Source organism: Dryobates pubescens, chromosome 4, assembly GCF_014839835.1.
Source record: "Dryobates pubescens isolate bDryPub1 chromosome 4, bDryPub1.pri, whole genome shotgun sequence".
Lineage (NCBI taxonomy): Eukaryota > Metazoa > Chordata > Aves > Piciformes > Picidae > Dryobates > Dryobates pubescens.
Window position 1 is genome coordinate 5,977,901 of NC_071615.1, and position 25,678 is coordinate 6,003,578.

The 25,678-nt window shown below is 42.8% G+C and overlaps 1 protein-coding gene across 4 annotated transcripts in view; it reads left to right on the forward strand.

The window, feature by feature from the left end:
- The window catches only part of PDGFA (platelet derived growth factor subunit A), a 35,645-nt gene extending 15,186 nt beyond the window's left edge, over nucleotides 1-20,459 (forward strand). The window contains exons 5-7 of one of the 4 annotated variants that reach the window (XR_008463190.1): nucleotides 4,189-4,315; nucleotides 7,007-7,120; nucleotides 7,224-7,472. Coding sequence is in view for 3 of the 4 variants with exons in the window: in XM_054180381.1 (XP_054036356.1) it covers nucleotides 4,189-4,315; nucleotides 12,454-12,587 (261 nt within the window). In the remaining variant the exon portion in view is untranslated. Of the gene's footprint in view, nucleotides 1-4,188; nucleotides 4,316-5,949; nucleotides 6,033-7,006; nucleotides 7,121-7,223; nucleotides 7,473-12,453; nucleotides 12,628-18,764 lie in introns of those variants that run through there. The other 3 variants (XM_054180381.1, XM_009908798.2, XM_009908806.2) reach the window with 3 other exon arrangements.
- The last annotated feature ends 5,219 nt before the right edge of the window (nucleotides 20,460-25,678 follow it).

Consider the following 25,678-nt stretch of genomic DNA (forward strand, 5'->3'; position numbering starts at 1 on the left):
GCCTGATGCTGTGGCAGAGCTTCCCACTGCTTGTCCAGGGCCCGCTGGGTCCGTAGGGCCCGCTGGGTCCGTACGCCCCTTCTCGGATCTGTGGCGGGGCTGCTTCCTGCCCTGGTGCTGACAGAGCTGTCACTTCGTCCCCAGAGCCGTGACAGGAGAGCACACCCCTGGGCCTTGCTGCTCTCCAGGGAACTCTCCCTATGCTACTCTAAATAACTCTGCATGAGGCTTTTGTGCGGTGGGGATGTTGCCAGAGGAGTGCCCTGTAAATGCCTTTCATGGGTATTTTAGGATGGGTGGCTGCCAGTCTCTGAGGCAGCTGGTCTCCCTGCTGGTTCTCATCCTGCCTGCGCTGGGGAGGCATGCACAGCTGGTGTGGGGTGTCCTGGGTGGCCCTATGCCAGTCCTGCCATCCTGTCCCTGGGCCTGCAAAATGCTCGGTGACTTGCCAGGCCCTGCAGGATGCCTGATCCCTGCTCACTCCTTTTTGTGCCATTATGGTCTGTTGACATACGACTTTCTGTCAGACCTGAAAGTTGTAAAGATCACAGTTGCAAGGTGAAGGGGGGTTTCCCCTTCATCAGAATGCATTTAATTTAATATGGAAAAAGCAGATGCTTCCAAAAAGCATCCTCATTCTGTTGCTTTTTGGTTTTATTTCCCATCCTGTGCTTATTTATCAGCCACAAGGACTTTTCTTCTCTGAGACTGCTTTTGTAAGTTCCTGCCCTTTATAAATTTTGGCTTTGTGCTAGGGGTGTTTCGGACATTTAATTCTCTCTCTCCTGAAGAAGGTCTATAAAAGGTGTTCCCCTTCTGTTTCCCATAGGCCAATATTTTTATCAGATCGTAATTTTTTCTTAGCCACCACACTGTACCACAGGATAGCATCTAGACTCTACAGTAACAGAATAGAATAGAATAGAATTAACCAGGTTGGAAGAGACCTTTGAGATCATCGAGTCCAACCTATCATCCAACACCATCTAATCAACAAAACCATGGCACCAAGCACCCCATCCAGTCTCTTCCTAAACACCTCCAGTGATGGTGACTCCACCACCTCCCTGGGCAGCACATTCCAATGGCCAATCACTCTCGCTGTGAAGAACTTCTTCCTAACATCCAGCCTAAACGGCCAACCCCCACCTGTCTACAACCTCCCTTCAGGTAGTTGTAGACAGCAATAAGGTCTCCCCTGAGCCTTCTCTTCTCCAGGCTAAGCAACCCCAGCTCCCTCAGCCTCTCCACATAGGGCCTGTGCTCCAAACCCCTCACCAGCTTTGGATGCAAGTATGGTGTCACTGACTGTCTATGGATCTGTCATGCTGACTATATACCATTTAACTAAACTAGGCAGTTATTTCACAGGCTTTCTCTTAAGGAGTCTTTTGATAGTGATATTTTGTGGTTTTGGAGGATTTGAGGATTTTTAGTTTTGTTGCATTAGCTGATGTTGGTTTATTGAGGATTGATCATCTCAAAGCATTCAGTAATACTCTTGAGAGTAACTGCACAAGATAAACACCAGGGAGAGAACTACAAAGAAGGGAAAAGATGCTAACACGAGGCCAAATCCCATGCTGTTAGCATAGTTATCCCTGTGCTTACCCACTGAAAATCTGACCTGCAAAGTCAGTTCTTTGAGATTAGCATCCAAGCACAGCAATTTATCTGATTTCTGCTGCTTCAGTATGAATATTTGCAGTGTTTTACAAAAATGAGATCCCTTTAACTTGTGTAATATGAGGTAGAGCAGCGATACATATGCTGGCTTGTATTTTAACTACAATACAGTAAAATCCCAACAACTTTAAATTACTACAGAAATCCATGATAACAGAATCAGAGAATGATAGGGTTGGAAAGGACCTCTGGAGATCATGATCCTATTCCTCAAAGTATTCTCCTTTTTGATATTTATTTATTTATTTATTTATTTATTTCCAGTTGTTTAGTGTCATATAGCCACAGGGATCTTGTATATCTTTCAGTTTGGAGAACCAAGCAAAGCATGGACAGACTTGAAAAAGCTTGATTACAGTTTATTTTTGTTGCATGTAATTTTCAATAAGACTGGTGTATTCTAGCAGCTGTAATAAGCATGGCAAATCTGAAAGCTGTTTTATGATTGCTGGGTCTCTTTCTTTGTCTCTGGTGGCAGAGGTGTCTTAATTACTGTTTGTTTTTGTACATTTTAAGGATTAGTCATCTTTTGATGCCAGATGACTCAGTTTCAAATCTTTGCTTTCAAAGACATGATGGAGTTGGGTTCTGATAGGAGATTTTGGAGCATGCTGCTTTGACCCACAGTTAGTCTTTAAGCAAAAGCATGCTTGTGTCATGGCCAGCTCTTCATCTGTTTGTGTGGACATATGACAGTTGTGGAAGGTACCTTTCAGTGTGGACACTAGTTGGTGCATCTGTCTCTGCAACTTTTGTTTGCTGCGTAAATGGAAATGGTCTCCAGATCCTGTTGACATAAGAGGCCGTGACTAAAATGTGGGTCTGAACTCCTCTCTCCATGAAAGCAATGGCAGATCCCCCACTGACTTTAACGAGGCCAGGATCTCACTCTAGCTTCTGTTGCTGTCATTCAGAGGTCCTTGGTAGTCTCTGTCTACAGAGCCCAAAGAGTGTTTCTGGGAACTGGAATGTCATGGCGTTTTTCCAGCCACCACTCTTATTTTGTGACACTGTTGTTCCTGTTTTGGGAATTACAGTGTGACATCCCCACCAAACACGCAAGTAGACCATTAGCAGGAGAGTACAGTGTAATTGTGGATGCCTTGTGCAGTAGCAGATGGAGCTTTTGATTGGATCAGACTATGGCTTTGTTGTGTTACTTCTGTAGACACAACCAGCCTCTCTTGTCCTTCTCTTTCCTCATCTGTCTTACTTACAATTCATACCTGTACTATGTGGTGTTGTTTGCTGGGACAGCCATCCTGCAGTTGCCTTTTTGTCTAATGGTAGACAAATCACTAGCAGGACTGAGAAACCATGATTTCATTTTAGTGGTTTCCATTTCAAGTAAATGATTGTCAACTATTCATGCAGTGTTTAACACAATTGTATACTAAGCACTGGACCCTTTACACACGTCTGGCACTCTTTTTGCAAACATTATGCTGTATTCCCTTGCATGGCCATGACCATCATGCCCATTACAGGGAGCACAAATTGGTGCCCAGCATGCCACAGTGCATTTCAGTGTTCCTGCCCTCTACATCATTGCTCCTCTCCTGGCTGGTGGCACCAAGGTGATCAGGATGTCCTCATGTTCAGTATCCCCCCACCCCAGTGTCCTGATCTTTTGCATTGCCTTCCTTCAAATGAGGGACCTGCTTGTAGTCAGAGCATTTCCAGCACGTTCCTTCCTCCAACCTCACCTTGCCCTTCAGACATTTTTTTTTGCAAGGATGCTTTGGTCCAAAGTGGAGCAGTGCAGTTGGAAGTGGTTGGGTGGACTGGAGAGAAATGGTATGCCTGTCATCTATCCACAGTAAAGCTAAAGGCTGAATCCAGTTTGTAAGTGGTAGTTCCCTTGGACCTAGAAACAGTGCATGGGTCTCATGTAAACGTGTCCCAGGTCATTGCAAGGAGAGTAGGATTTGGGTTCCTACTCTCTGAGCTGATATCCAGGTCCCTGATTCTGTAGAGTTGATCAGTTTATGCTCAGAGGCCCCTGGAGACACCAGTTTGTAAATAACAATTTACCTATTTTTAAGCATACCAATGTATTTACAATTATGTTAAAAAATGTAATTACAAACCAACCTAATGCCATGACTGTTAGCCTTCAGCTTAAGAACAGTGGTCAAAGTGTGCAGGAGATCATGCTCAATGTGGCGGTCTGCAAGAACAACCAGATTTGATTCTGTATAGAAGTCTGTTGTGGTATCTGTGAAAGCTGGGTTGCTATAAACTTGAAACTGACATGAATGGGAAATTGTTTTATCTCTTGGGGGAAAAGAAAATTGTTTCAAACTGCTGAACTTGAATAAACAAATAGTCTGCACAATAAATAGTTACACCATGCACAATGAAGATAAAAGGTGATTAGTGTGCTAACATCACCTGTGGGTTTGGCTGTGTTAAAAAATAGAGGTATAGAGTTATCTGTCTTCAGTTCTGAACTATAACTATGTTAATGTGTCTCAGTACATACCTCATCGTATTTTATAGGTGGCAAAAGTGGAATATGTTAGAAAAAGGCCAAAATTAAAAGAAGTTCTGGTGAGATTAGAAGAGCATATGGAATGCACCTGTACATCATCAAATACTAATTCAGATTATAGAGAAGAAGAAACTGGTATGTTTTCCTTTTATTTTTGCATTAATGCTGATTTCATATAGACCTTATTTCTATATTAGTAAAGAATGTAAAGCAAGCTTTGCTTCCAGTGAGTTCAATAGAGAAGCTTCCAGCTACTTCTCTGTGTATTGAAGACACAAAATTAGGGACATTCTGTGCTGAATAAAGAGTTTGGATTCAAAGTTTAAAATGTATCTATTCTTACTAGGTTAGTCTTGAAATACATGTAAATGCCCAATAGGGTTCAGGTCTTGCTTAACTAAAGTTAAAGGTTCTCATGTTCCAGCTTATTGGTGAACTCTGTTGCCTAACTGCTTTAGCCTTTGTAGAGACAGAGCTAAAATTGAGATTTAGTTGAACTTGGGGAAAACATTACTGAAACTAATGTAAAGCACTTAATAGATTCAATATTCAAGAGTAAGGAGTTTTGAAACAACATTTCCTGTTTCTGTTGTTTTCATACTTACATGTAGTCAAGAATTTATTGTCAGTTGTCACATTAAACCTAAGTTTGCCTTATCAGGACAACATTTAAGTTACCACAGGGAAAGATTTATAAGGAAAAATGCTTACTTTCAATCTGACTTTAACAAAATCACTTAAAATCATTACCTTAGATCCTCTTACTGGGGTGCAGTCAATGCAGAGCTTTACACATGCTCAGGAAACCCACTGCATTATAAAGGATACCTCCCTTCTTCCTGATTTTGCTTGAAGTCAGCCTCTAGAATTTATTTTGCACCTCTTGTGGGAAATTAAGGGTGCAGTAGACCCAGCCCCAAACTCGAGTCAGTGAAGAGCTGGCATTTATTGGAGGAAAGCTGTCCAGAGATGATGGATTTTGTAGATGACTGGGTAAGGAAGGGTTTTCTATACTGTCTCCATCCAGCATGGAGACATAAATCTGGTGTGTAAGTGAATGTAAACTTCAGTTGCTATGTACAGAGCAGGAGAGTTAGAATTTGTATAGAAGCAAAGTTAGGTCTCTGCTGTGATTTCATTGGACATCAGTTTATAATCTGAGCTGAGTGTTTTGGCTTAAAGGAGGTTGAATGATGAGTAGACAAAACCACTTTTAAAATGGATATTCTTACATGTGTATTGTTTGGTAGTTTTCCTATGTGTTCTATTTGGAAGAAAGTATCATTAGATCCATTTCTGTTTTCCAAAATGTCTTTAATCACAAAAGACTAAGGAGTTAAGTTCTAAAGATGAAACCTTTTCTTTTTGATGGGTGCGAAAAACGGAGCAGAATTGTCATGGAAGAATGTAGATTTCTCTAGGATTTAATTACTGATAGGAACAAAACTTGCACCAGCAAGTGGATGGTGAGCTGAAAATAGCTTAACTACAGAGCTGAAAGCAACTGTTGAATACTGCATGGTAACAGTAATTAATAGGTGGATCTTGGGGATGACGTTTGCAATGCCAGCTTCGTTTATTATTTCTTTACTCTTGTGTAATTACTTTGTAAGCAGAATGTCTAATAGGACCTTATAAAATTATTACTTCAATGCAAAGGATGATGAGGTTTCTTTGAAATGTAAACTCTTTTGAGTATTTATTACTGCAGTGTTCAACAAAATGCATTACCTTAGGGCTTTTTACCAGCCCTGCCCTTATGTTAACAGGAAGGCCTAGGGAATCAGGTAAAAAACGGAAACGAAAAAAGTTAAACCCAACATAAAACCTACTGGAACTATTTGATATTCAGGTAGGACCTGTATGCTGAATCACCCTAATAGCACAAGTACTGGAAAACTTAATCAAATATCATCACTTCAACTTAATCACTGTTCAAAATCTTGACACTTGCTACCTCAAGGCTGCAAAGAGATTAGATTTGATTGGCTTTGAAAATTCTACCTGCTGGTATTTTTCCTTTAAGCTCCACATCACCATCAGCATCTTACATTCTTGAGCTACTTTCCTTTCTTGGCTTTATTGTTTCCTCTCTTTTTGTTTTTTTAAGGGTGCTCATACTTCAGCTTCTGAAATCTCAAGTTCCATTGCCTCTGCTTTTGTTTCATTATTATTGATTTTTGAGGTCAAAGCATCACATAATAATGCATGAATGAATTGCCAGGTTACAAATTGTTGTTTCCAGTCATCGGCTGTAAAACATTGAGTGTACATACAGCAAATACTATTACATGTGTGACCATCAAACCCATGTATTGGCATGAACTGGGATTGATTGTACATGTACCTGAGATGGTCTAATGACCTGTCTACCTGACAAGGCAAAAATACCACTTCTTGTGTTGTAGGGTTCTGTGTGGCTTAAGCCAGAAAATTTCGTTTGGTCCATTCAGTCTCAAGAGAATGATGAGAGTCAAGTTACCAAAATTCATGAGCTTTTCAGTGTAGTGAAAAACTATCACCCTCTCAATGCAAAAATGACTGAAATCCTTTGGCCAGCTTATTAGTGATGTGTGATGATGGCGACACACATTCCAAATTAAACAGGGCATTTCTATTTCTTAATGACTTGAAATGATGCAATCGATTCTAGTACCTGGAGTGGGACTGATTTGGATTGTGCAGTGTATGTGCCTGGATGATGGTGAATTTAATTTCTAGCACCTTTCTTTTTTGTTTTTTTTTGCACATAAACTCCCAGTGGCAGTTTTCATTGATATTGATGTGTCGTTTCTAAAGAATGCTAAACTTGCTATCCTGTTTCAGATTAACAGGTATTTATTGGGAGTAGTATGATAGAAGCAAAGATTTACTAAAATTCAACTTTAAAAGTGAGCATGTAAACTCAATCAAAACAGCATTTAGAGCTTCTTGTCCCAGGTTAGTGACTCTTCATGCAGCAAAGTTTTTTAAGTCATCTACTAAGAGGATAGGACCTTTGATTCTAATCATAGAGTTATTGTATCTTTTTTCTCTCCTGCAGATGTAAGGTGAAAATAAGCTAGAAAAAAAACTTCTCTCTGGGACATGGATGTACATGGTTTGTTACATTCCTGAACCTACTATGTATGGTGCTTATTGACTGTATACTTTATTTGTTCTCCTGTGTGAAAAAAACTGGCTCAAAAGAACACTTAATGAGAACAAAGAGACAATGTACATTTGTTTAATGTGACATCAAAGCAAGTATTGTAGCACTCTGTGAAACAATAGGAAGCTTCCCTGTCCAAAACAAAAACAAAACAAAAAAAAAGAGGAAAAAAAAAAAAAGAAAGGAAAGAAAGAAAAAAACAGACAAGAAAAAAAAAAAAGACATTTCAATGAATGGAGGATACCAAAATTACTCAAAACCATGACAAAAATCTAAGTGAATAGTGGATTTCTGTCAGAGCAGTCAACGGTGCTTTACGTCAAGAAATGTGCCTGCGTTCTTGATGAAGATGGATGGACACTGATGGACTTCAGGCACAAAAAAAAAAGCAGGAATGTATGAAATGATCAAATGCCACGCAAACACTATAGAACAATACATCCTTGCTTGGTGGTGTTTTATAAGTCTATACAAAAAAAACCAACAAACCAACCTTCTGGGGAGCCTTAAGTGGAATTTTTTTTTTCTTTTTTTTTTTCCCCCCCTTCCTTTTTTTTTCTTCTTTTTTTCTTTTTTTTTTTTTTTTACACACCATAAAGTGATTATTAAGTTTTCTTTTTACTCTTTGCCTAGCTTTTTATTATCTCTTGGACTACATTTGCCAATAACACATATGGAAAAGACTGGTATAACAAATAAGCAGAACACAGAAAAACCCCAACGACCAACGTTACGGTGTTTCTCCTCGTGGGATGCAAACTAATGAGATGTATTAAAATAAAAATGGTATACCTATGCATAATTTTCTAGATGTTTCTTGGTTTATGTTCCCCAACCTCCCCCCCCCATAATTTAAAGCATTACCTATAAAGAAAATACAATAAAAAAAAAGAAGAGAAAAGAGGAAAAACAAGAGACGTGCGTAAACAAATCATAGGATGTCCATGCAAAAATCCTTTGGGTTTTTTTTTTTGTCCCTTTAAGACTTATGCCAGTTGCCTACTAGTGATATTGTGTTAGCAATTGTCATTCTTATCAGTATACAGATACTTTGATTTCACATGTTGGAGCTGTGTGAAATGTACCAATTCTTGTATCTGCATTGTACAATGTCATGGTGGCATGGGAACTACCTTTGCTGCAAATATTTGAACAAAACCTAAAATTCTTTATTTTTGGTAAAATGTTATGCTTTATGTGTATTCAACAGAAAATATGTGTTTTTGTAAAGGTGAAGTTTGTATTTTTATCTAAAGATTAACAGTTTTATATACCTGAGAAAGCCTGCTATGTTTTCTTGAACCAAAAAAAAAACAAAAGAAAGAAAAAAAAAAAGAAAAAAAAAAAGGAAAAAAAAAAAGAAAAAAGGAGTAAAAAAAAAAAAAAGGCATTTTGTGGTCATATTTTTGTAGTAGAATAGCCCAAATAACATCAAAATCTATTTTAACTATAGCAGGGCAGATAAAATACCCTGGCACCGGTTCCTATGTTTTCAAAGTGCCAAAGGATTAAATGTTCAGTTCTCCACAGATTGCAGTGGGAGCCACATGGCTGAATCCTTCTGCACTGCTTTGGAAATGTAGGGCTGTGCCAGATATGACATGGCTACTCACTTGGCCAAAATCACTGCCCCACCCCAGTAGTTTGGATTATGTACCCTTTGTTTTATTTGGATTATATGTAAAATGAACTACTGGATTCTTTCGGTTGTGAAACATCTACAAAGAGATGAAAGAGTTTTCTTAGTTTGGAACGACAAAAAAAAGTTTGTCTTGAAGACAGTGTTTCCACTCAAATATCTTCCAATGTGAATGAGCTGCAGAACCTTAAAGCAACAGAAGAGAGAGAGAGAGAGAGTTTTAACCTTTCCATTTCTTTAAATATAGTTCAAACATTCCCCTCCTGTTCCTGTAGCTATGTCCAATGTCAACCAAACAAAGCAATGTTAGCTAGCAGGCATTATTGGCTGCAGATGCTAATGCAGAGATAGAGTTAGTCACCGTTCTATTTTGTGCCCATTTTCCCCAGTGTATTTGTTGAGCACCAAAACTGGAAATACATTTAACTAAAGATTGTCTGTGCTTGTTTTCCACTAAGTGTACTGTTCACAATGTTATGCACATGAATGTATGTGTCTGCGTTTAAAAGAAGTGTATAAAATGTAATTTATATATTTATGTTTCAGTGGGATGCCGATAATGTTGCTCCGTTCCTCTCCTTTTTTTTTTTGTCTCAAAGATATCTAATGAAAAAAAAGAAAAAGAAAAAAAAAAAAAAAGAGCATATATCCATTAAAATTGTGTAGATGAAAAAGCATTATGTGACCCACTCAGACACTGTGCAGGTATGAAAGGATGTCAGAGTCACTTAAGTGGAATAATTCGCAAACCGACTTTGTTTTGGAGAGTCCTGTGGTTGTACTGGCATAAGAAGGTTGAGTTCAGAGCCGTGGGCCAGCGTCCCTGGAGTAACTCCATTGAGTATAATGGAGCTCTGCTGATTGCCATCACGAGTGAGTCTGGCCCTGTAGTGGAGTCTTGAAATAAAGAGGCATGCCTTTTATTGGTGCCAGCAAAGAAATGAGTTATGCCAAATTCAGAAAAGCCGGAGAGAATGAAGGCTGAAGGGAGTCTTTTCCAGCAGTGGTTTGTCTGAGACTCGTAGTCTCGGGTTAGTTTTGTTAGCAGGAATGAGGCGCGCTGGAGGCTTTGTTCTCAAGCACAGTGTTCATATGGCACGCAGCAGAAAACACAAAAATCTCAGGGCTATATTCTCAGCTAGCAGAAATTGGCAAATGGTTTTAACTTCAGCAGCCCCCGAGCCAATTTACATCAGATGAGGATCCAGTCCACAGTTATTAAACTACGAGGAATAGTGTCACGATAGGAGCATCACTTTCTCTAGTCCAGCTGAACGAGATGCTACCCACCAGCCTTTGAAACATTACAGGCTATGGTATTGGTCCTTCTTCAAAGTGGCAGATACAACCAGAAGGAACAGTGACATTAAAGGTTGTGACACAGGAGACATTAATTCAAAGTTAAGTTGGACATTTCAAGGGCCATATCCTCAGCTGGTGTAAATCACCATCACTCCATTGCCCGCAATGGAGCTGTACCAGCTTACACCACTTGAGGGGCTGGTCCCTCATTCTTGCTCATCCCTTTCACTACTTGGTCCTGCAGGGATCTCAGATTGTTGTGTATGGTTAATGTAATCCTGTGTTCTCTAATACTTAAGCACAATAAGTGAATATGAGAATGAGTGTCAGACTTAACTTTGAATGTCCAAGCTCTGAAATGGTTTGTTTCACCATTGTGGCTGTAAATTAAACAGTTCTCTGTGCATTTGTGAATGCCGTGTCATATCTTCTTCCACTGTCTGCTGGAGGTGGACTCCATCTGGACTTCTGAAGTGCTGCCTTTGGAGTGTTACAGGGAAGGGTGTGAGCAATTGGAGCTGCGAGATGTCTGATTGACAGCTCTCTTACTTGTGGGGTGGTGGCTAGCAGGGGGCTTAAGAAGCTGATGATGGTAGTTGTTGTAAGTCACATTTCCATGCAATCCTTTAACACCTTGTTGGTTTTTTTGTCCTTGCACATACTAGGCAGAGATGGGGGGAATAAAAGGTTTTCCTGTTCTACATTCTGCAGTTGCGTCCTCTGTCAAGAGGTTCAGAAGTTAGTGGTCTGATTTAATCTCTTCTGAGGTCTTTTCTGATTAGAAAGTATATGTGTAGGGGACTGCCCAAAACCAGTCTCAGTGTTACAATACTGTACATGATCATGGGTTCTATAGTCAATTCATTACGTTTAATTTTGTGTTTCATCTTTCCAGAGCTGCCCTTCAGCTGCTTTTGTTGAGTGAAGTCAAGGATTACATGCCAGCTTGCTTTCCTTTTCTTCTGTCCTCCGTCCTGCTTGGCATCTGCTTTATTAGACATTACTTGGTGACTACAGGCAGTTGCTCCTCTCCAGCCCTGGAGGTTCCTAGGCAGCTCCAGTGTTTCAGTGTGCTTAAGTTTAGGCTTTTTATTCTGGTTGGAAAAGCATCTCATGGGACTCCTTCCTTCATTGGGCTTCAGCGTTCCAGCTATGAGGTTCTTTTGGCTATCTTTGGGTTCCTGTTGCCTTTCTGTGGTGTACTTTCCAGCTGTTCTCTGCCTGGCTTGCATCCCTCTTGTTCTGTCTCTCAAAAATTATTTTCCCTTCCTAGGATCTGTGTCATCATATAGCTGTTCTCTCTCCTCCTGCCTGACAGAACAGCCTTTGATCTGCTTCTCTCCAAATCGATTGCTTTATCTAGGCAGGTGCCCTGAGCTTCCCCAGCTCTGAGGTCCTGTCTCCCAGGCCTACAAACTGACTGGCCCCCATGAAGGACAAATGCTGTCACAGATAGGTGTTTGTGGAGAGAAAAAAGATCCACCTTTGCATTTGGAAAAAAGCTCATTACTGAAGGCTCCATCCTAAAGCTCTTTGCAATTCCAGCACCAGTGTTAACTCTGGAATTGGAGCTATTCCAGACATCTGACAGTTCAGTTATGATCAGTGGCCCCGTTTATAATTTAATTTGAAAGTGTATCCAAAAGCAAAGATGAAGTTTCAAAGCTACCTCAGATTTGCATGCTCATATTTTACTGTGAATTGAAGGAAATCGTGTTTAGGGGGCCCTTGAATGGCTTTGAAAATCTTAATGCTGAGTTATTTATCTGACCCTCTCGTGGGCTGGAAGTCATGGTTGCTTTCAAACAGAAACAATCTGGAGGTTTTCAGTGAAGTAATTTTCCTGGTGTGCCTAATACACAGCTTCTAGTACTAGCAGAGCTCAGAGAGAGAGGCAGGTGAAAACCATTAAACCCCAGAAGAATCCCACTTAAGTTTGCTTTCATTTCAGGTAACAGAGAAGAGCCTCTCAGTGTTGCATTCCTCAAAAATCAGCTTACCTTTTGTATTCATTCTTCCATGTGATTCCTGTGTGCCTTCCCACATTTTGAAAGCAAGACACTATTCCATGTCTGAGCTTTTCTGTGCTGCTCTTTGCCATAGCATCCCTGTGGCACAGCCTCGAGCTGGTGTGTACTCCTATCTCCTCTGAAATAAAGAACTGTTGTTATCCCGTTTTAGGCGAGACCGAGGCATGGAGAAATGACTGTGCAAGGTCACACAGCAAGGCAATGGCAGAACCAGGGATAGGACTCAGATCTGAGTGCTCATCCAGTGCCCTAAATCACACGACCATCTTCCCTTTCCGAGAGTGAATCCTTGCACCCTTAGAGCTAATTACTGAAAAGACTGAGGGTAAGTCATTTTGCCTAATTGTTGTACCTTGGATACATGATCAAACCCCGCTGCCATATTGCCAGAGAATGTAGTGGCTGATGAAAATCCAGCTTCCTGCCCATGCAGTTAGGCAGCCTTTTATGCTGTCAGGAGCTAGTAATTTCCTGCATCTCTGAAGAGTCAACCTTTCGTGACTGCCAGTGCAAATTATGCACGTAGAACAAATCAAGGCTCAGATTTTATGGGGATTGACAAAAATTCAGTAGACAATTTCCACTGTACTTCCCTTCAGTTCACTGTCAGTCATTCCTTTTATGGTGTGGGTAACATTTCCTAAGGGAATCGTTTCCATCATGGGCCCGATCCTGGATTTTTTTTTTTTCCCAGGCCCTAATGTGGAAAAGCACTTTAAGAGATTCCTGTGTTTGTCCTTCTTCAAACTAGTGCCTTGGCATGCTTGTAACTTGGGACAAACATCCCAGTGACCTCAGGCAAATGGAGCAGAGTTGATGCTTTATTACTCTTTTAATTGGATGTGCCTTCCTGACTCAGGGTCCCAGTTGTGGGATGGGGGTCTTCACGCTCCGAAGATTGTTGAAGTGTGTTGTAAGCAACCCCAAAGATGAAGTAACAAGGCTAGAATGTACAAGAAAAACAGCTGGGAGAGTTCTACTCTCTTCTATCCCCATGGAGGTTGCCCTTTTGAACCACATATTTAATATTTTTTGGGGAAGGGCCTTCCTGGTGTGGGTGGATTCAGGGCTGCAGTTACCAATGCCAGGGAGCCCATTGAAGATGATCTGTTTGGATGCCTCAGAGAATAGCAATGCCCATAGCGGACAAATGTGAGATGGGAAAAAATAAGGAGAGTAAATTTCCTGTGAGATCTGGCAACTTTTGAGTTGAAGGAAAGAAGCAAACAAAGAGAAAGGAATGAGAAGATAAAATGGAACAAAATCAACCCCCTGCTCACTCAGTTTTCAGTTGTGGAATGTTTACCTGTCCCTTTAGGCATTCTAATTATTTGCTGCATCAGGCTAAATTATGTGCTGAATGTGAAAAGTTATGGCTGGTTCTCGCTGAACTGCTACCTATTATCTTAGCATATGACTGTGAGGTGGGGCCTGCAATCACAGTTGTAAATCAAAGAACAAGTCATAGGTTAGGTACTGTTTTCCTTAGATATTGTTTCTAAGTTTGTTTTCTGTATACTCGTCTCCAGAGTGACGATTGGTGAGCTTTTCACTTAGGTGGAAAGTCAGGAATACGTAGTTCCCAACCTGAAACTGAGGAACTGCTGACTCTTGGGCTTGCCCATAATCAATAGATGAAATTCTGGCAGCATCCTGATGTTAGGATATCTATCACTGAAGGTTTCAGTGTCACATTCTTACAGTGTTACTTCTTTCCCTAGAGGGGAATTCAGTCGTTATTGTATTTGACTTGTTGGCAGGCCATCAAATCTGGCTTGGTTTGAGTTTTTAGTCTCTAAAAACTGCTGTTTGGATTGATACTTGTGCATGCCAAACTGATAAAAATCCACAATAAAGGCTGACTTGTGGGCTTCAACAAATAAGAACTCCACATAGAATGGCTGGAGCAGTCTCTCAAACCCCTCATGGCAGGGGGGGTAGAACTAGATGATCCTTGAGGTCCCTTCCAACCCTAAAAATTCTGTGATTCTATGAAACAAAGAGCCAGGTTTGTAACAGGGATTGCACATCTTCCCGAGACCACAGCTGGTGTTTTGGCCTCTCAATACTATCTTTGATCTTGCATAAGGAAGGCAACTGGTTTTACTGTCCATCTTTGGAATTGAGAGTAGCTGTTAAGATCAGTTGTGTAAAAAGGAGAAGTGCCCAGAGATGCAGCTGATCCCATAGTGCTTGAAATCCCCTGGGGATTTTGAAAACATCATCGTTCTTGAAAGCAATCACAAATGAGTAGAAGAAAAGCCTTTCAAATGCTTCTGAAAATCCCACCCTGGTTCATTTGGCAGATGAAGAAAGAATCCAGGAAATGCACTACATGTAATGATCATTCGGTGACAAAGGGGATGTTCACAGAAACTGCTCATGCTTAAATCTTTCAGCAGTTAATGATCATCTTTACAGACCATAATACTCGAATACTTCAGTTATCGATACATCAGGGCTTGGATGAACTTTGAGACGTATGAAAATGGAATGCTCCTTAGGCCAGTGGTAGCTCTGTCGTTCTAGTAACTGATCAACCAATTGCATAATTGGCCAGATCACCAACTTGCCTACACAGATGGGACTCCATTGACTTCTCTGGAGGTGACAGTTACCTGGGAATTGACCCGAAACTCCTGCCACAAAGCAGATTGTAGCTTCATATTTTGCTCTCCAGTCTTGCTGTAAAAAAAAATAGACTCGTTTCCTCGAGCAGTTAAAACAAGAAAATCAGGAAAAGCAGTTTCCCACAGAGGCTGATCCAGGCTGGAATTTGCCCAGGTCCCCGGATGCGAATACGTGCTGTTAGAAAACATAAAGCAGCGACTTTGCTTAGGGAAGCCTCTGACCTGTCAAAAATGCAGAGCATTTGTTACCAGACTTTGCCTTGGCAATTAGCGGCTAGGAATTGTTTGGTTTACTCACAAGGGGAGAAGAAAGACATAAATTCAAAATATCCCCTGCTTGACCACAAGAAAGAAGATTCTGTTCACAGAAGGCCTGTGGGTGAAGTGCTGATTTGCCTCAGCTCCCTTTGGGGATGAACTTAAACTTCTGGACCTCGGTGAAGGATTGAGAGCCCTCCAGAATTGCTGGACAATCCCAGCTGTGATTTTGGTTTGGTTTTTTTTTCAGCAGTCTGAGTGATTTGGGCATCCAATTTTAGTTAATTTTCATGAGACTTCCAAGAAAGACACCGCAGTTGGCATCAGAATGCCTGTCTTTGCTCTGCAGAGAGCCTAATTTTGACCTAGGGATGTCACCATGAGTCTTGCCTTCCTTCTTTAGGTAGCAGCACCCAAACCTTAGCTTTGCTTTCTGCTTTTTGCTGTAGGTGTCTCCCAGCAGTGACTTTTCAAGTGCCTGTGGCCTGCCTTATTGACTGCTGGGGCAGCCTGACATTTCAGATGGGAAATCCTACTTACTTCAGCCTTTTCCTTAGCACTTTGGCTTTATACATCATTTCTGGATAAAGGTGGGGCTGGTTTAAGCTGAAGATCAGGGAAGTGTCAAGAGACCAGATTTTCTGCTTTGCTGGACCCTTTTGCCCATCTGTGTCAGCTTAGGGGGCCAGAGAAGGAAGAAGAGATGCTGTAGCACTTCAAGGAAGCCAAGATACACCTTCTCATGCTCAAACGGTCCTGCCTGAGGATGTATCCTCCCTGGCTGCCACCGAGTACTGCAGTTTTTCCCTTTCCCCCTTGCCTTGAGAGTGTCAGCATCACAGCCAACATGTCCTTCAAGCAGGGAATGGTCTCCTGGTGCACTGTGTAGTTGAGGAGATATGATACCTACTCAGCAGTAATGTTCCCATGCAGCCTGAGGGCTCTGTGCTCACGCACTTGGAAGTGAAGACATTTTGTGGTCCAAATTCACCCACAGTAAAGTAGGCTGCTATGGGGTCTCCTTAGAGCCAGGAAGCTACTCAAAAATGTGTCCAGGATCTGAATTCCCTTTGACTGCAACAATTTTCCACACCAGAAATGACAGAAGCCATTTCTCCCAGACAGAAGAAACCAGATGATTTCTTCACCAGGCCATACACAGGTTCTGCAGGTTGATGCTCAGCTTGTGTACTCTACTGATTGCCATAAATACTGCTTTTAAACCAAATTGTCACTGTTTATTGAGAAAGGTTTTTCTCTTACATGTGCTTCAGGAGATCTTTCCTGACAGCTTGTATCCATTTGTTGTACTGAGCCTGCTGGCCAACCCAGAATAGTTAGGCTGTGTCTGCATATCTAATAGGGAATTTGGGACCTTGCAGCTAGGGTTAGAAAGTGCAAATGTTTCCCATTAGCTCCATAGGTTGTGATGCAGCAAGAGAGTCAGTGGAAAGCTCAACCTGAGGCATGTGAGATGTTTCTTTGAAGTTACTTGTGCTTAAAGTTAGGCATGATCTGAGCTGGCTTGCTCAACTGAGGCCCTGAAGAGCCTACTGTGCTAACACAGTGTAAGCTTAGCCTTTTGTACATCGTCTGGAGTGATGTTAGTTTCAGAAGTGGTCTGCTGCCTTTCAGTAAACTATTCCATAGTATCAAGGGAAAGCTTTAACTATTCAGTGGCTTTCTACCAGCAAACTCAGTCACAGTAGACAGCCCATAGCAATGCCTGCCCTCTCTGGGCCTCTTAAAATCTCTCCCTTCCTTATTTTCTTCAGTGTGTTTCTTTTCTAAGGCAAGTGAAAAAAAAAGTTATCTTAAAATAGTACCTCAAAAAGGTGGGAAATGAAGCAGATATATAATCTTGATTCCTTTATCTCATGTAATTAAGGAGAAGTTTGCCAGCAGTGATCTGGTATTTCCTAAAACAAGCATACATGAAGAACACTTTGAGCAACTTCAAAAGAATTTTCAGGCTAGATCAGGAAAAGATAAAACCAGAAGTGAAAACTGCTAATGCACTTTATAGCTCATTACTTACAGGAAGTCCATTCTGAATTCTGCAGGATGAGGTTTCCAAAAGGAGAAAAAAACAACCAAAAAAAAAAGAAGTTACTTTCTGTATCTTAGAGGAAAGGTCTTGGGGCTTTTGCAGTTGCAGTAGATAGGCAGTGGATGTGTAGGGTCACATCACCCAGAAAGAGTCTGCCTCTGGAAAGAGGCTTTGGAAAGTCTCAAGTGTGTACACCATTGAATTTCTGTAGCAACTTCCTGGTCTAAATGTGAAATTGATAAAGGGAATGGTAAAAGTCTATCTTGTTTTCAGTTGTCCTGTTCTATACCCTAGAAGGCAGAAATACTTCACTGGCTATGCCTAGCTGCAGGGAAGACAGCAGGATCACATCTGAGTGATTCAGGATGAACACGGTCAAGTTGATGCTGGTGTTCTCAATCAGATAGTGAGGCCAGCAAAATGAGAATAACCAAGCAGACACCCAGCTTCACCAGTGGCACTTGTCTGGAAAATTACTATTTGACAGAATCTTAATTAACTTTACTGAAGAAGTAATCTTAAAATCCTGCCTTTGGACAAGGGTCTGAATCCCAAGCTACTGGATTTACTGTTAGTGAGTTAATGCTCTCAGAAGTGGTGTGAAACAGGAAGATTTCATATTCATAAAGCACCCAGAGATCCTGCAGATGTCAAGTAACAGTTTTCTACTGTTAAAGCATTCCCTGCTGTAAGCAGCCCCCTTGATGGCAACTCATCAGCTCATGGGTTCAAGTCCAGCCATGCTGTCCCCAGGTTGGCATCAGCTGGTGTTGTGTGCACCTCTGTCACATGCAGAGTATTGCACACATCCCAGTTACCTTCCTGTTGTCCACCATGGAGGATGTGTCCACCTGCTAGCTCTTGTATTTCACTCAGATTGTAAGGATAGCTTTGCTGTAGGTACAAACATATTTTAGGTGGCAAGTCATTTCCATCAGAACTGAAGCACATGGGTCGTGAAACTTGGCTATTTTTTGGTGTGCTCTGTCCAGGCAAGTTGCTCATTGTGTCTTTAGGCACCCAGATAGATCTAAACTTGTGGTCACTGGAAGGCTGTCCTGAAAGCGAAGAGGTGTTTGCCCTTGTGAATGTTTATACTCATGCTTGAAAGTGAGATTTGGACTCCTAACTCACAAAGATGCTTTGGCAAATGTTGTACCTGTCTTTCTGCTTCTCTATGAATCAACCTGCTTGGCTTGGACTGAATGTTTAAATAATAAACAGCTGAAGGACAGTCTGATTGCTTCTTTCTGAGTGTTTCCCTTATGGAGCGCTTGGGGTCACGTGGCATCTGCTCTGACCTTAAGGACCTGCTTTATGGAGGCTTCTTTATGATGCTAACAAACCCCACATTTTAACTGGCTGTTAAATACCCAGTCAGTGGTAACTAGCCAGGACAGGGATTAGAAGAGTATTCTTAGTGGGATACAGGAAGGCTCTGTCCATGTGCTGGCCAGGGATGAAGGGCTGGAAAACTGTGGTGGAAGAGACTATTAATGTGATTTTCCACAACTTTCCTTGCAGCTGCATTTTTGAGGAGAGAGAGAGAGAGATGGCTAGGCTTGCAGTAACATGTTGTGCCGTCATAAATGCTACAGCCACCATCTGTTTCCAGCCCACGACTTGAAAGAAAACTGAGCAGTAATCTCATAATTCACATCAGCATTTTACACTCGTGAACCCTTCCCAACCTTTGTCTAATAATGAGGGGAGTGCATGGTGCTAAGGTTTGTATTTTTCCTGCACATATTAGTGTTTATTTGTATGTCTCTTTCTGTTGTGTTGTGTTTTGGGTTTGTTTTGGTTTGGTTTTGTTTTTACCACGGGCCCTTAAAGACAATTTCTCTGGGAGAAAAATCAGACCAGTTCCATGGTCAGGAAAAAAAACCACCCACCCCACCATAATTGAGGAGAAATCCCAATCCCATCGACTTTACTGGCACAGTTCTCCAGGAGGAGGTGCATTTAACATTCCTCTCTGTGCCTGTCTCAGCTACTTGTTGATTAAAAGGGAAAAAGGCATTAGAAAGTGAAGAGGCAGGTTGCTGAACTGCCCTTTCCTTGCAGAAGCAGAGCTGGACTAGCTGGCCATGCGCATTTTCAGCCCTCCCCATCAGATAGGATGGTAATGGTAGGTTGGATTTTAATGAAAACAAATTCTTTAGCTAATCTTCGCTTCGGGCTGGCCCTCCGTGGGATTAAAGATACCACCTGCTGTGCCAAAGACATGCTCAGGTTCGAGGCTGCTGGTGGGTGGGAAGAACACAAACATCTGAGAGTGACTCTGGTGAGCAATCGCAGTCTGTCCTGTTGCAGTGCCCTCAGGGAAGCCAAAGAGTTGAGATCATTTAGTTGATGGAAATACTGCTCCCCTCCAGCCTGCGAAGCAAAGCTAGAATCATTAAGGATTTCTTTTTGACTGTTCTGCAAAACCAAGGGCTGCTGTTTCTCTGGGCCTCCTCTCATCTTTGGACCCAATTTGCACACCTCCTCCTAGCACAGCCACACTGGCTGAACGAGCTCCTGCTCTCCTCTGGCCTTAGAAACAATGACTTCCATCATCTCAAACAGACTGCAGAGCAGTTATAAGGATGAAAGGGCTTCTCATTTCATGTATCCCACTGCTGCTAGAACTATAAATCCTTCATGGACTGAATTTATAGCATACTGCTACTGCAAGCAAGTGAAATTTATTTTGTGTTGTCATATGTATGGTCAAACTGTCCAAGAAGCTGCCAAACAAAGCACTGAGCTGCTGATGGGCAACCCATTCAATCTCTTCTCATTTTATTTAAAAACAATAAACAGCTATCAATCAAAGGAGCTTCTTTTCACATGTACTACCTGTTGGGTGATCCTCACTGTCTCCAAGACACGTTTGTATGTGGAAGAAAGCTGCCAGCTGTTGCCAGGTCCAGCAGACATGACACAAAGTTCCACCAAGAAAAGGTTTGTGGGCTCACTAGGGTTGGGGACAGGTTAAGGGACACCTTTTTTTTATCACTACTTGTTGTTCTAAATGTGTTTGGCCAAGTATCAGGGGTGCACAGAGGCCACATCCAGCCACACAGACCTCTGCTTGAATCAGTGACAAAGATTCAGTAGTAAGTCTTTCCTGGGTCCTGCAGTGTGATCCAGGATGAATCATTGCTGGATCTCAGAGGTTTACAAAGCTGGCCCATGTCTATGTTGGTACCTTGGGATGGTAGATGAGCTAAAAAGGAGACAGTAGAGTCTTCAAGCTGAATGGGGTCTGAATCCAAGCTGAATGGGGTCTGAATCACATACATTCATACGTTTCTGTATCATTTTCCTACAGAGCGAACAAGCCTGGGAAGTTACTTCAGCTTTATTTTTCACCCTGGCTAATTAATTAAGTCAGGGTGCTGGGAGCTGTCGTATTAAAATGGCCTTTCCCCACTTAACTCTGGTTGTCCTGCCAGATTCAATCTCTGCAGGCTCTCTTGTCTGTAGTTTATGGCCACATCTGGAGTGTCTGCCCTGCACACGTGCTGGTAGGAGCCTCCTCCCTGCCGGTGCACACATCGTGGCCTTTGGTGTCCATGGAGTTACAAACGTCTTTCCTGACGGTGAGAGGCAGAGGGAGAGAAGGGGCAAGGGTAGGGCAATGGCAGGGAAGGTCTCTGACATGAAATTCCCAGGAACAGGATTTGCACATTTTATGAGCGTTCAGATGGAAATGCAACGGAGCTGAATTACTCTTCCCTAATCCTGCTTTCTCACTTTCCTCCCAGTAGCCTCCTCCCCTCCAGCTTAGGTAATACAGAAGCTTATAAACAAATCCCACCACATGAAAAATAGCAAAAGGGCTAAAAAAAAGAGAGAAAAAAAAAAAGGACCTGGGTTAGGGCTGTGATGGATAGACAGGTGGAAGGCAGGCACCAGAAGGGAGGATGAATGGCAAAAGCCTTTGATGGAAACACTAAAGAGCTATTGAAAATCCGAGGGGTGGGGGGAGGGCGGAGAAAGAATAGCAGGAGGGAAAGCAAGGGAGCCGTGCCCCCCTCCCCCCCGCCCTCTTTCTCAGGATGTTGAAAGTATTTGTCCTTCGTTACAAAATGATTGAACTGCCGCCAGGCCAGGCCACCCTTCCAGCCATTGCACTGGGAAACTGGCACTTGTGAAAGCCTCCTCGCCTCTCAGATGCGATAGCTCTCCCTTTTGCGGGCCTTGCTGTGTGGCGCTCCTTGCGGGATTGCTTTCAGCTTTGTGGCCTTATCAAAGACGCTTCCACGCTGTTGCTCTGGCCAAAGCAGCATCCAGGTAATGAAAGGAAGAATTGCAAAAAAAATAAAGGCCCATTTTTATCAGAACCCCCCAGCTGCCTGCCTTTTATTGAGTCAGAATTTCATGCATTTGGGGTCTGTGGTGTTGCATTTAATCAGTTGCATTCCTTCAGTTTAGTGCTTTTGGAAGGAGGAGTTTCGTCTCGTAAATAAAGCTTCTGCTTTGCTCTTGTCTCGGTGTGTACAAAAGTGGTGCCTGTTCTTCACAGTCAGGGCAGTGAGGATGATGCTGTTGTGTCATAATTCAAATGGGTATTTTTTGTTTGCATCAGGCAAATGCAAACAGCAGTGGGAAAAGAGAAATCTTTCCCCCTTTCAGAATGGTCCCTGGAGTTCTGCGATGTCTTTGTCCTGCAAGACCTACCCATGGGAAGAACTATTGGAAGATCTGCATGCAAGACTGATACTGCTGCCAGAGGCTGTATTTGTATCATGTATTTATATATGTGTGTATTTATATAACCCTGATGCTTTAGCAGGACTGAAGCTGTGTGTATGCTCAAGAATTAGATCTGGGTGTCCTCCACCCAGCCTCTTGTTAACCAGGGGGAGACCGAGGACCACGGTGTCTGCCTGCTGCCACTCATGTGCCATCCCTGTCAGGCCGATGAGCTTGGGTGGCCTGGCCAGGTGGGGTGAGTGGGGTCCTGGCTGTCTCCTGGGTGTGTGAATGTCCTTCCATCCCAGGAAGTGGCATTGCCCTCCACACAGACCCAAGGACACTCCTCCACATAAACAGTGCAGACAGTCAGCTGTCTATTGCCTCCAAGATTAGATCCCAGGATTAGGTCTCTGATGAGCTGGCCGTGCAGTATAATTAAAACAGGCCTAGGGGAGCAGGGGGGCAATGTGCAGCACTGGGGTGTGGAGGGATGTTCTCGCTCTCGGATCCACTGCAGCTGAAAGCAAAGCTCTCCACTACCCTAACTTTGCCATAGTGTCTCCAGTGCCTGGTTGCCTTATTTACATTTGCAGTGCCCTGAGAGAGGTACCACTGCCATTCTCCACACTTCCAAAAGAAGAGAAAGGGTAAGTGATTTGCTCAGTGTTAGATGGGGAGTCACTGGCTGTGGTGCTTCAGAGGAATTTGCTGCAGTGACCAAAGCAAAGAGCCCCTGCTGTTCCACGGCCGGCGTGTCGTTCACACTTGGTATCTCAGATGCGGTGTCTGGGAAGGTATCGCCGCCCTTGCAAACAAACTTCTGGCTCCCGAGCGTGGGTGAACACTTGTCGTCGTGCCAGGATGACACAAAGTCTAGAAATCACGATGGCAATTTGGGTCGTGGTATAATGGGAGAAAAATGCTGCCTCAGAAGTGTCCCCAGTCTGGTGTCACTGCTGGTGATTACTTAGGCTGCAGGACGGGGCTGTGGCAAAGATCAGGTTGTAGCTGATATGAATCATGCCTTGAAACAACACTTTCCTTCTTACATTGTGAAAATTGCCGAGGTATGGGAAGTGAGGGAAAATGGGATTTCCCTGGAGGTTAAAGATTTTCCTTTAATCAGCTTTCATAATGTTAATTAAATGTTTGGAACAATGGCTGGGTCCCGGGATCCGCCCGCTCTTGCATAACTATCTCACAATACTGTTTTCACTTTCATCTTTATTTGCCAGCACGATTGGAAGTGAGAGCTGAGCAAGATTCCCGCACCAAGGAGCTCCTTGGCTTTTGGCAAAACTCAACTCTCTCCCTTATCTCTCCTAGAGAGAGATGACCCAAACTCTGCCCTCCTGAGAAGGAGCAGCCTCGAGGGATCACAGCCCTTTGTCAGTCATCATTACCCCATCTGCAAATGGAGCTAATAAAAACTTACTGGTATTTTAAGACTGGCACATATAAATATATTCCCACCCATATGGAGAAATGGGTGTGTTTGTAGAGATCAGTACATGGAGAGATATATTCTGGGTAGGTAAGATATATTACAGTGCCACTTGTTCCCTGCATTTTTTGCTCTTTCTGTAGTGTAGTTGCTATGTGCTCATGGGAGCCATCGTTTCGGCTCCTGTGAGCAGTGGGCTTAATATAACCCAGGCTTGTATCACACACACATGGAGTGCTCAGGGGGATGAGAAAATTTGGGGAATGGTTCAGAGGCAGGAGATGACATTCATTTCCCCAGGGACCTCACCCCATGGGAGGGGGGAACTGTGCTGGGCAGATTTCCACAGCCCAGGAGGTCCTCTTGGTGCCAGACAAGGATGTCTCTCCTGGTGGTCTGAAACGCCTTGGTATGTCCCAGAGATGGTTCAGCGATGTGCTCAGAGCACCCACCAGCCACACATGTGCAGGGGAGTGCCCACACATACAGACCCACAGCCTGGCCACCTTTCTTCTTCAAGATAGAAAAGACTTTATTATTTGTTTTTAAATAAGATATTAAACCTTACAAATGCCAGACATTAACAGGAGAAAAAAAAAACTAAAGGAAAAAAAAGGGAAAAGGGGAAAAAAAGGGGGAAAAAAAGAAGCTATTTTATTTTAGGTCAAAGTGTTATCTAGCCCAAGAGTTTTAAATATGTGCAAAATGCAGTTTCTGCAGAAGGACCATTAATCAGCCACTGGAGCTGCAGAGATGAAAACAAAAAGCTGAGTGCTGGGGCAGCTCCATTTTCCCATTGTACTGGCAGTGGGTCTGGGTGCAGGAGGGCCACCTCTATCTATGCAGGCTCTTTGCTTCCCTAGCAACATGTTAACATCTTTGCAAAAGCTGTTTAAATAGAGCCAGGCGCTTGCCACGCAGGCTCGACACGGCAGTTTCCCTGTTGACACATGCTTTTGTCTGCTCAGAGGAGGTGCTCTGTAAACATACATGTTAGACACTTTTTATGTTACTTATTTCTGACTCATTGGCTCTAAATTAGTAGCTCAGAGGCACATACCTTTTGTACAGGCAAGGGAAGGGATTGCCTCTTTTCCCCACCTTTGGAAACTTTGACCTGCTAAGATCACAAAGTGTAGGAAATCTTTGGGAGGCGAAGCCCCGGGTACTGCCAGCAGCAAAGGCCTGGAGTAAACAGATTAGATGTGTTTGAAGGGGGTTTAAAGCGAGCTTGGACTATCTGGCTCAGCTTCCATATACCATGGGCAAGATTAATTTCAAGGCTGATGTTGATACTGTGAAGGCTTCTCCCCTAATACGGGACTTAGCTGTGGAATTAGTGTATACTTATTTTCTGTTGACAGTGTGGGACATGAGGAATCGAAACTTCTTCTCCACACCCCTTTGATTAGGACAGGAGTGGCAGGAGGAATTTTTTTCTCTCTTGGTAATTCTGGGCAACCTTTGAGCCCTGCTTTTCCACCCTGTTCCCATTAAGAGGCTGCAGAGGCCACGCCAGCGAGTCCGCAGCCAGATGGGAGCTGTCAGCTGCCTTCAAAGCCTTGGCCAGCCCCTCTGCGATGGATCTGTGGTGAGGTGTGTAATGCACGTCATATCAGCCCTGTATCCCACACAGTTCCTGTCCCAGCAGGGATGAAAGTTCTTTAGAAACTGAAGCATAAAAGGGAAAACCCATTTCTTGACCTTTTAAGTCACTTTTTGGAGCAGTCAAGGATATTGGGGTTGGCTCTTCCTTATCTTTAACCAAGGGTTACTAGCTCTAAGTTTTACTGCCCTCTCACAGTCTTTAGGAGGAAAAGCCCTGACAGGTGTTGCCACCTGGATCCTCCCTTGCACGTGGTACAGGACATTGTTAATTTACACATGCAAGACATTCAGAATCCTCTCTGCACATTTTGGGCCAAGACAAATGAAAATTTTATTGGCTGGCTGGCTTGGCATCACCTTTCCAATTCACTTTTGTTTTCTCTCCCCGTGAATCACCTCTCCATTTCACTTCTCTTGTTTGTCGGCTCTTTTGTTTTTGTCTTTGTTCTCTTTTGTTTTGCTGGTTTAACCTGGAGGCACAGAGGCTTCCTTGTGGAAACATCACCACATTGTCAATCAGTGAAGGAGAGGTGGTACAGCTGGTACAGTCCTTCCTCCCGCTCAGGAGTGAGTGAATCATCCCTTGAATATGCAATATCATCCAGGACAGGAGCCAGGATCCTCAACAGGCACATGAATTCCAGCATCTCTGGAAATATTATTTCCACATTTTGGGCAGGCTAAGAGACAGCAACTA